The sequence below is a fragment of the Anastrepha obliqua genome, chromosome 2 (assembly GCF_027943255.1).
Source record: "Anastrepha obliqua isolate idAnaObli1 chromosome 2, idAnaObli1_1.0, whole genome shotgun sequence".
Lineage (NCBI taxonomy): Eukaryota > Metazoa > Arthropoda > Insecta > Diptera > Tephritidae > Anastrepha > Anastrepha obliqua.
The window spans coordinates 97,932,996-97,944,984 of record NC_072893.1 but is presented as its reverse complement, the minus strand read 5'-3'; the positions used below and the strand labels follow the sequence as shown (position 1 = coordinate 97,944,984).

At 32.3% G+C, this 11,989-nt stretch overlaps 1 protein-coding gene across 9 annotated transcripts in view; it reads right to left on the bottom strand.

The window, feature by feature from the left end:
• The window catches only part of LOC129237212 (cAMP-specific 3',5'-cyclic phosphodiesterase), a 197,292-nt gene that overhangs the window by 14,237 nt on the left and 171,066 nt on the right, over positions 1–11,989 (bottom strand). For 6 of the 9 annotated variants that reach the window (XM_054871738.1, XM_054871739.1, XM_054871740.1 and 3 more), the window contains 2 exons: positions 2,183–2,287; positions 526–709 (listed from right to left, as the gene is read on the bottom strand). In XM_054871738.1, coding sequence (XP_054727713.1) covers positions 526–709; positions 2,183–2,287 — 289 coding nt within the window. Of the gene's footprint in view, positions 1–525; positions 710–2,182; positions 2,288–10,720; positions 10,884–11,989 lie in introns of those variants that run through there. The other 3 variants (XM_054871745.1, XM_054871746.1, XM_054871743.1) reach the window with 3 other exon arrangements.

Below are 11,989 nucleotides of genomic sequence, written 5' to 3'. Positions count from 1 at the left end.
ATTTGTTTTCGAAAATTTTGGATAAAGGATTTTATATTACCAGAAACACGATTATTACGTATAAAAGAAAAGTTTTTAAAATGTTTGTTATCTTGTTTACTTTTTGAAGAGTTTTTATCATTATTTAATGATTCCTTTTTACCTATCTGGCTACCACTTTTGCTATCGAAAACAACTAGAAATCATATAAGTAAGTGCTTATAAAATCGCTTATGTTATTTCAGATCGCAAATGCATAGTTGGTTCATTGGTCCATTTAAGCGATATCTTTTCTTTGAGAAACCTATTAAAATCAAAGATATGCCAGTTTTTATGGGATTTTGAAGTAGATAGGAAACGATTGAAGTGGTTTCTGGTGCCAAGAAAAATGTTATTTTCAAATAAGTTTCTTTATTGAAAACTATTTTTTTTATTATTTTATTCGTTTTATTGAAATAGTTGCACTGTACACACTACATATTTTTGTGAAGTATGTATGTAATGCCTAAACTAGTCAAATACAAAACAAGAAATTAATAAACTTACCTTAAGTGATGCCATGTCCGATACACTGCGATGAGTCTGTATAGTTTCCAGCTGATCCAAACACCAGTCCAACTCCTCAATTGTGTCTGTGGCCAAGCGATTATAGGATTCATCTCCTTGAACCAATTGAACGCCGGCTGTGGCACCACGTCCCACGCTGGAAGATTGTGTTGGGCGCCTGGATCTTTTCGTATTAATTATTTGTTCCAAAGACAAGGTATACACACACATACGCACACACACAAATTAAAGTACGAGCATACAAATTTACGCGTGGAAAAGGTGTGAATTAAATAAACGAACGGCCAAAGCAAGCACAAAATGTAGCATTAAGGTTGCAAAGTTAACGGCAGCAACAACAATAAAAACAGTATTCATGTAAAGAGTAGCAAATGGGCAGCAATCATAAATAGGACAGGAAATTGCGAAAAATATGAAGAAAGTTGGTTGAATTTAAGAAGTGATGGTTAATTTAAAGGAATAATTAGTTGCAAAAATAGTTAAGTTATTAATTAGGCAAATAAAATAAAATCATTTTTATTGAAAGTTGACAATTCACAAAAAAATGTTGACAGTTCATTTCGCGTTTATTGTTGTTGTTGCAGTTTGAAAAAAAATTTAGTTGAAATTATTTTTACATATTTTTGTTTCCAATTTTTTTGTTCGGTTTTTTAGGTTTTTGGAAACACATTTTCGCAATTTGATATTTGCAAAAGAATCAAAGAAAAAATTTAAATAATTTGATAAATGTTTCCAGAATTGTGTGTACATATTAGATGGCAATACATATTTTGTTCACATCAAAATGCGGGAAGGATCAAAAAGGAAGAGAAAGAGAAAAAGACAGAGAGAACAAATATATCAAAAAATAAAGTAAACTTTTGTTTATAAAAAATCTTGGTGTACAACATTAATATCTGAATATGGAGTTTATTAAAATGTATATATATATGTAAAAGAGGTGGATATTAGATACGATTATTTAAAGTGTTTTACCCAAATGGAATACACAATTACTAGATTGAAAGATCATTGATTAAAAGTGGGATACAATCAAAAAAAGTATCATTTCTAAAATATTTGCAGTGGGGATACATATACAATAATATTTAATTGTAATTCATAATTAGAGTTGTGGGACGCAACCGAGTATGATGTGTTGACAGTGAAGCAAACGGATTTGAATTGATGCGTTAATAAAAACTGTAAGTTTATACTAAGTGTATTTTAAAATCAATTTCTATTATTTATTTTTAATGCAGCAGAACGATTATTATCTTCACAAAATAAATTACTGCAACGTTGAAATGATTTGCAATTTTTTGCAATAATTTGATTTAACATTCTTCTTTATGTTTTGCTCCACTGTCATATATTATTCTCTCTTCCTTAGTGAAATCCTACTTAGTCAAGGATTCTTGGTACAACTATGGAGTTCTAAACACAATAAAATTATTATACATTCTAACTCTGTTTAATTGAGAGAGAAGCCAAATTGTGTATTAGCAAACTTGGAAAACACATGAGGGGTTAGTAAAAACACTTTATAATATTTAACAGTTTAGAAAATGTTAAACATTTATGCACTCAAATAAAGTAGCAAATGGGGAAAATACTAGTTTATGTGTTGTATGTTTTTAGGCTCACGATTACTTACTTATTAGATGCTTGCACATTTGTCAGACTTAAAAGGTTATTGCGCACTGAACGCAAGCTGGCCAAAATTTGGGCAAATGGTGTGACAATTAGATCTTCGCCATGGCTGTAAATAATAGAAGGGGGAAATTTGTAGTAGAAAAAATAGTTGGAGAACATTTTACTACATTAAGTGCTTAATACATACATATAAAAGAGATGAAATAAAAAACACTGATTTGCGAGTAATTATGAGACGTACACTAATTTGTATTGCTCTTCATATTCATACATAATAAATAGCTTTAATGATGTGCATAATCTTATATATTTGTATTTAAGCGTAGATTAAAGGCAAACACAAAATACTTACTACTATAATACTGTATTCAAGTGCTAAACTTTGGCAACTACAAATTAAATGCATTAAAAATAAAAATCTATTAACACTTTTTTACATATAATAACCATTACACATTTTTATTGTATTTTTTTTAACATCTTGTTTACATATTTTGTTGTTAATTCATGTGCTTCGATATTGTTTTACTAATTTAAGGAAATATGTTTTGTTATGGTATATATTTTTTTGCGTATTACCCAAATGACAAGTTTTTATTTGAGAAAATTATTTACACAAATTTTATATCAAAGACTCAATTTTCAAAATAAAAAGGCTCTTCGTTGACACTCTTATAATACGTTCACATATAAGTAGATGATCTACTTTTTCGTCCTTAACTCCCAATCTGTAATTAAAAAGCGAAATTTCCCATACAAAATTTCTCTCTCAAAATCTGAGGTTATAAAATAATCCTAGATAAGAACCATACTTTTTGACATACTACCCTGTAATTTCTGTGTAATACATAGATTATTATTATTACGCGTGTAAAGAAAAACGTCAAAGTAAAAACGAAATAAAATGGAAAAAATCATCCCAGCAGCATGCCTTTTAGGCAGTTAAGTTACATCGTTACGGTCTGGACTGATTAGAAGAGCGTAAGAATACGTGTGAAATGAGCGGGCTCAATTCTACTGTCAAGTCCCCTTGGCTACGTAAATTTACTCCAACAACCTTACTTCGGATGACCAAATTTTGTAACCTATTATCTTTGACTCGAGTACTTTTATTATCTGTAAGAAATGGGATCAACATAAAGAGTTTCGAAGCCAAACTTTTTGCATGTACATACCTCCTCACATTTGTATAAAATTTGTATACAAACGTTGGATGATGTCAAGAATGTTCCAGTTTTGGCACGCTTATTGAAGAAAAATATGCCATTATTTGAGCTGACGAAGAGTGCTCAGCAATTTTTTTGTTCCAGTAAGACAGTAAGATGATATGATATTATTGGATCTTGAAGATATTATGTTGATATGAATGATTTAATTTCAACAGAATATTAGCAACAGTCTCTATAAAAAATATTAAAAAATATATTGTTGTATCCGCAAGCGTACTAGGCCTATTGGAAAGTTCATCTGATAGAAATTTTGGAAAATAATACAATTTTTTATTAATTCTATATGTAACTAAGGAGGCAATGGCAAACCTCCGAGTGTATTTCTGCCATGAAAAAGCTCCTCATAAAAAATATCTGCCGTTCGGAATCGGCTTAAAGCTGTAGGCCCCTCCATTTGTGGAACAACATCAAGACGCACACCACAAATAGGACGAGGAGCTCGGCCAAACACCCAAAAAGGGTGTACGCGCCAATTATATATATATATAACTAAGGAGTATCTCACCAAAACATAATACAATATTAGGTGAAGCAAAAACTTCTCAACGTTTTTTCGTTTTACTTCGCGATGAAATTCGAACAGCTATAATTAACCGTATGCAAATAGTTCTAAGCTGTAAGTGCTCATATGTCTATATGACTCCACGCTTCAGTGATTTTATCAATATTTCAACAAGAGAGGAATTGTTACAACCTCCGCTTTGCTTTAGCATTCGGTATTCTATTGAGTCCGTAAACAGTAAACATTTTCTTGGTTGCCTGCTCCAACGATTCATAGGTTATAGTGGTTCTAAAGAATGTTTCACATTTAGCTTTTTTTATCTTTAATTTGGAACTCTGTACTACACAATTGCTTTCATCATTGCCGGTGCCGATTTTGCGATTTTTTTTAAACCTTAGTAAGGCAAAAGTTCAGAAATTTTTCTTCACCTAATACAATATTTACCCTACGGGTAATTTTTTATTCCTGTTTTAACATTATGCTCAAGTTGAACTGCTGCTATTCAAAAAAGTATGTATATCTAATGTTTTTTAAAAATACTGATATTTTCATTTAATTACTTTTATCTGATCTTTTCTTGTTATTCTAAGAAATTATTTTAGGAAGATCAATTTTAAAATAATACATATAATGTTGAAATACTAACTTGTGTTTAAATTTTTCTCAGCTATTTTCTTTCCCTCTTTTTTAAAACTTCCCACACGCTTACACATGCATACTTAAATCATTTGCAAGAAAAAAATAATGAATTAACTGTTTCGATAAAATTGAAATTTCTTATATTCCTTTTGAAATGAAAAAAATAAATGTCTATTTCTATTTTCAAAGTTTCTTCTTTTTGACAAATAAACAGTCAAAATGCGACACAATTTTCTATAATTTATACTCATTCTCAATTACACTCGTCCATTTTCCAATTCCTGGCAACACTTACACAAATGTGAGTGTTTTTAGTCTCTTAGAGATTTCCTCTACCACGTGTGTTATCGAACACGCATAACATACGTTAGGGTGGGTCACTTTTGCATAAGAAAATTGTTTCTTCAGTGGTACTCACATATGACTGTTTATAAAGGTTTGAAATAGATTTGATTGCTGCAGAATGCTAATAAAACATAAGTAAATACGTTGAAACCCATTATTTCGTTCATAAAGTTATCGGATGGATTCTTTGAATCCATTTATTTATTTGACCAAAGTATACTATACTATATATAAATATAGTTTCAAGAAGAGTATTGGCACATAGTACTCTGCATGCAACTGAATGCTATCTACTAATGCAACTCGGCACATATCTGATCGGTCCACCACTGTACGACTATTAGACTTTTGATCGCCTATCTGCTGCTAATAAAAGTCGTTGTTCCCATTTCGATTAGTGTCCTATTAAAAGGTATGCCTCATGCCACTGGCAATCGCTACTTAAGGAATATACATGGTTTTTCTTATATAACGTCTGTAATCCTATGCATGTAAAATAATGCGCCACTAAAAGCAAACTTTTTATCCAGCGTAAGTATTTGTTGGTCTGAATGAGGTATTGCTTGCCGATAATATCCACTTCTATAACCTTCTTCTTTTTATCAATTTCTTTCATATTATATTATTAGGTTTGACGGCTGCTTGTGTATGACTACTGTTCGGTTGCTTCCAGGTTCGATGACACAATGCCAGCTATGGAAACTTTTTCAAAACCAAAATGGTGAAAATCAGAATTCTCAAAAGGATACCCCTAATATATAATAGTTACACACATTTAAATGTATTTTTGTAAGTATTATTTAATATCGTGATCATGTTTTTGTTTTTAACTTTTGACTTTCTGGATTTTTTTGGTGTATATTATTTTAGCACTTTTAGTACGTGTCCACAATCATGGCAACACCGACACCACAAAATCATATACACATGCTCGTACGAGTGTGTGGTTTCGTTCACTCATCCACTTAGCCTTTGCCAATTATTTTTTGATTTGCTGCCCCAGACTTATAATATTTACCACAGTAATATTTTTTTTTTATTTTTCAGAAGTTTATTGTTAAATCTCTTTGTGTTCTATAAATTTTTGAGTTATTGCTTTTATTATTGTTTTAGTATTGCTTACTTAATGACGCCTGACTATTTCTAAGGCGAGTTGGCAAAGATAGAAAAAGAGTAAAACATGTATTTTTGGGCGCTTTTATGCATTTAATGATTTCCCGAATTATTAGTTCTACAGTGTCATTAACGGCACAATATGTGATTTTTTCATTTGCGCTACTCATTACAGTGCGCGTAGCAGATGTAAAAGAAAAAAATCAATAAAGAACGAAGTGATCTTGCTGATTGACTTTTTGTTAAATTGAAGAGTAAAAATGTGAAAATTTAAAATTTAATTTCTTTTCTCTGACAGCGCGAGGAATGCTCAGCTCTCAGCGCTGAGTGATTTATACTGACGCGCCTATTTCTACAGTTCAGTCATTGTTTTTATTTGCTTTATCTTTTACAGAAAGCATTGTTGAATGGCTTGTTTGAATGCGGAAGTTTAATATTTTACCGGAATATTTCACAATGTACTTTTTTGAATACCCATAAAATATATTTCTTACAAGATCATCATCTTTAGTCGTCATCTAAAGTCAATTTAATTGCAGCCTTTGTCACTGCTAATACCACTGCGGTCAATTACCCAGCTTCTCACACGAAGACGTGATTTCTCCGTCGCAGTTCAATGTTGCGATGACAACGAAATGAGCATGACTCGATATCTTAGTATTAACATATACAATTTATATTTGGCATAAGGTGGATAGTCGATTCGATTGATTGATAAGAAAAGGGCATTCAAGCAACTCTATGTGATCAATAAAAGGGTCGTTGAGATTTGTTCTAACCATGTGTCATCCAAAAAATCCCATCCAAGTAGGATCACAAAAAATTGCGAACCACTATAGAGTTACGTGACACATGGGCTGAAAAGTCCCAGGAGCTAACAAAGAAAACACGTTTTTTTTGTTCAAAATTCAACATTTTGTAAGGTTTGCGCACAGCCACTAGTTGCTGGAAGCCAAATCTGTTTCTTGGCCAATAGTGAGCAATCGCGGAACCTTCTGTGAATAGAGCTTTACTATAGTCAAATGATCATGCAATATAAAGCCAAAACATTCTTTTGGTATCTTTACGATGTCAGCTAAATCACAGAACTTTACTTTTCGATCATTCAAAACGATTTCCTGGATTTTTTTGATGTTTTCTGGTGTTACCGACTCATTTGGACGTCCAACACGTTGTGCATCATCGGTGGACCACGTTTGAAGTAAGCTAACCATCGTTTTATTGTTGCTTCTGATGGAGCGGAGTCCTTATAACACTTTTAAAGCCATTGCTTCGCTTGGATGGTATTTTTTTCCAACAAGAAGCAGCGTAAAATTAATAAACACGAAATTCTTTTGTATCAATTGTTTTGAAAATAACAAAAGTAGATTTAAAGTTAGTAGGATTTAAGGTTTTAAGGTAAGTACTGACCGAAAGAGAGGTGAGTGCAGTAAAACTAGTGCCATCTACTCGTATATGTTAGGTTCGGGAATTTTCAGTCCATGTGTTATACTTCACTACTTATTGACCCTTGCTTTTTTCTACAAAGTGTATGTAAAGAACGGAAAACCAATTTTTGAAAAAGTTCAACACTGACTAACTTCGAAATAAAGTTGTGCCTTAATTTTTATTTGTATTTTTTTGTAATTTAATCAAAGCCTGACATAAGACTTATTTTCAATCGTTTATAATCTTTCTAGTCCGGAATGGATATGTATGTAATACACATCTAAAAGAAATATGAATATCAAATCTGAACTATAAATAAAAGTCTATTTTTTTGTTTTTCAGATTCCGAAGATTGATCGGAAAATGAAGACTCTGCGTAGATCCGTCACTGTATACTAAGTATAGGTATGTAGGTATAGACATGAAAATAGATTTTCATATTTTCGCATTAGCCCTCGCAACGACCCTGTCCATTTCATATAAAAATATGTTCACCAATATAAATGTTTCATACATATGCATAGAAATATGCTCCTTATGTTTGTTTCGGTTTTTGTATGTGCAAGCGTTCGATTAAATTCGCCAAATTCATTAAATAAAAAGTATAGGGTTATTCAATAGGTGCGCTTCAACTTTTTTCCGATAGGGAGGGCGAACGACGCAATATTTTTTATTTTTCGCTTGTCATTTGTAAACTTCATTACGGCCATTTTACGGTCCATTTAACAAGCCGTCCCGTTTTGGGGTTATGTGAAGTCATTGGTCTACAGTAACAAGCCGGCAACGATTTGTGAGCTCAGAGCCAATATTGAACGCGAATTTGCTGGAATTTCGGCCGATTTATGCAAAAGAGTGGTCGAAAATTGGGTTCAACGATTGGACTTCGTAAAACGTGCACGCGGTGGTCATGCAAAAGAAATCGAATTTCATACTCATATACATGATCAAACTCGATAATAAAAAAAAAAAATTAGTTAAAAAAGTCAAACCGTTTGTGTTTTATTCAAAAAAGTTCAAAAGTTGAATTGCTCTTACTGAAAAATCCTATACATAACTTAATCTTAAATTTTGTTTATCGGATGACGTCATATGCTGGCGCATCTTTCCTTACTCATCTACGCCAAAGCCAGTCGCTCCCGCTCGCATGAGGCTGTCGGTCACATTTTCTTTCAAAACTAAACATTTTTTCTATAAATTTTATCCGATGTATGGATATATGTACATATGTATGTATGCAGGATCTATTTTTAGCTAAATGTCCCCAAGCATCTGTGAAGAAAAATCATGTAGCGACCACAAGCAAAATTGTTTAGTATACGTATACACATGCATGTGTGCCCATAATTTAGATAGGACTTTAGCATTCATACACATTTTTGAGTGCTTACTATATTCCATATATTCTTTATTTTATTTTAAAATTCTCATTATTTTTTTCACGGGCTTATTCAATTCGGTTTAAGTGCCGTCACATAGGCTTATTTGGAGGTGTGACCGTGCTTTATGTTCACATGCGTTAATCTTTGCTGCTAGCGCACCTATGATACATATGCACTTTTTTTCTGGCACTTATGTTTGACATCATAATCATGCGCTGTACTGTAAATCAGTTGGATTTCTTATTGCATGTTTTAAATATTTGGTTCTGCCACCTAAGTTGTGCTGATGAAATTATTTTAGAACAATTGAAATTTATTAAGGACAGATTAAGTTTGTTATACTCGTGCACCTATGAGTATGAGAATATTGGGCATATAAAGGGTGATTAAATTTCAAGGGCCGATGGTGAATGTGAGCCACATCTACACGTCAACGACACCGTTGGACTTCTTTCTTTGGGGTTATTTAAAAAAATTGTATTTTATTCAAAATCAAATATTTGGGGCTTTTTCTAAAAAAATTGTATTTTATTCAAAATCAACTCCGGCCTTTGAAACTAAACCACCCTTATAATATATGAGACAATGCTATAAAATTTTATGGATGCAAAATTTACAAAATCATAACTGTTTCTGTACCGGAAGCATTAGTTTATTCCACCTCGTTTCCATTAGCCCTTTTGCGCTCATCCATCGTTTCCAAAATAGTTCTTAGACTATCAACATTTGCTTTTCTTTAAAAAAAACAGCTAACTGAGAGCAGAAAGGTTCGCTATAGCTAATAATAATAATAATAATTAGCGTTTACACCTCTTTGTTGGGTGTTTGACCGAGCTCCTCCTCCTATTTGTGGTGTGCGTCTTGACGTTTTTGTACGAACGGATGGACCTACAGTTTCAAACCGACTCCGAACGTTCAAACCGACTCCATTGCCTGCCGAAGGGCGACCGATATTAGAAAAAACTTTTTGTTAATTTTGCTCTTTCACCGAAATTCGAACCTATTCGGGTTCGTCGGTCGCCAATGTTTATCTGGTCGACGTATCGATAGCTTTATTTATCTTTAAACCAAGGCACATTGAACAGGTAGTAACAGTAGAGCAGCTGATGTGATTTAATTGTTAAATTGTGTTAAATTGTGTTGAATTGTTAAATCTGTGTTTATAATATAGATTTTGAGGTTTAGAGAACACAAGAAAAAACTAAATACTCTGCTCTTGTTGTTGTTGCTCTACTGCTCCTCCCTGTTCAATATACCTTTCTTTAGTTAACATTTTGCGCGAGGATCTAGCTGGAAATCGAGGATTGCGTAGACGGATTACTTGACACTTATTGTAAGATGGAAGTTTCTTGTTATTCGCAATGCTGATATAGTAGTACTTAAACATAGTTGCTAAGTGGGTCGCTGAATGCGGCCTATCTATGAATCCTCTCAAGTCGGAGTTTGTCTTATTTAGTCGAATACGTTAGTGCGTTACTACCATTCCAAAGTGCACAGGTTCGAATCTCCGGGAGAGAAAAATCAAATGATAGAAAAAGTTATTTCCAATAGAAGTCGCCTCTCGGCAGGCAATGGCAAACCTCCGAGTGCATTTGTGCCATGAAAAATCTCCTCATAAAAAATCATCCGAAATTGGCTTAAAGCAAATAGGAGGCCAAACACCTAACAGAAGTGTAAGCGCCAATTATATATATTATATATACATATTTCTAGAATACAATCTATTCTTCCCTTTCTTTGGTTTCAACTGTATAAACATATAGCAAAATTTGGTTTAATTAAACTATTTTTAACAACACATACAATTTGTATTAGTTTTCACATGAACTTATGTGGGTATAATTTAACTTTCAATTATTCCTTTTTTCTTTTCTACACCTTTTGTTGGTGTTTTTGTTGTTTACCTGCGTGATTTTATTGAAAACATATTGTTGGGATCGTTGACTATAGCCAAAGCCAAGTCATCTTGCAGCACAGTCGGAATCATATTGAAGAAGGAGTGCACTCGCGGCAGCGACTGCGAGCTGGCTGAATTTTTATTCAACATTTTGTTTTCTTATTAAGTTATGGCTCTTCAAATTTAAAGTAAATTAATTATAATAATTTGGTTAAGTTATTTTAATTGTCTCTAATTTAGATATTTATTGTATCTATGTTTAATTGAATATTCCTTTTTTGTAATAATATTTAAATTTTTGCTTAGTTTGGTTTGTTCTTCCTTTTATTTATTATGTTTTGATATACTTTTTATGTGTTTTGTTTTTTGGAATTATTTCACTGCCTTCCAATGCTCAATTTTTCCTTACAAGTGAATCTACAGGAATTCGATGTGAGGTCATGACTTTGACTTTTCCTTACACAATACTTGGACATTTTTTGATCTACTGCTTTTTATTTTATTGGCTTTATTTTCTAACTTCTTTGTAATATTTTTTAAATATTTCTTCTGGTTATAAATTATTTTCTGGTTTATGGTTATAAATTATTTTTCAAAGCTACACATTTCTGGTTTATTTCATTTTTGAATTTTAATTTTTTAATCGATTCTAAGGTACTTTGGCGTATGCTTAATATTTAAAGTTGAGGTAATCACAGTGTAGTGGTGTGTACTTAGTAGTACCTAGTCAATATTAGTATTAGTCAGTCCACATTCGTTTACGCCAACCCCAGCATTTCTGTTCCGAATTACTTTTGCGCTATTTTTCTAGTGCAAAGTTATGAAGTTGATGAAGTTTATTAACTGGATGTTAGGGGTGGTGTTCGTAGTGGAAGAAAGTGTCATAAAAAGACTTGCCAACATTTTTTTAAGTAAACTTGAATTTTTACTTTAATCCCTTTTTAATATAATTCTAGGAGTAACCGAGTGTTTTTAACTTTTTTCCTTGCTTTGATATTCGTCTTGCAAAGCAGAGAAATTGGTTGTTCTTTTGTATCGTAAATAAGTATGATATCAGTTTTCGAGACGTCGATTTATCAAATTCAACAGCTTTATTAGTTAATTTTTTATGCTTTATTGTAAATTTAGTCTTGCTTATTATCACCAACGTTTTCCTTGTAAATCTATCTTGCCGCAGTGAAAGTTTACTGATTGTTCCCACCGAGTTTGTCCACTAGTATCACATCATTGAATAAAATTAAAAAATTCAATATTCTTGCAGAATTTTCACAGGTTA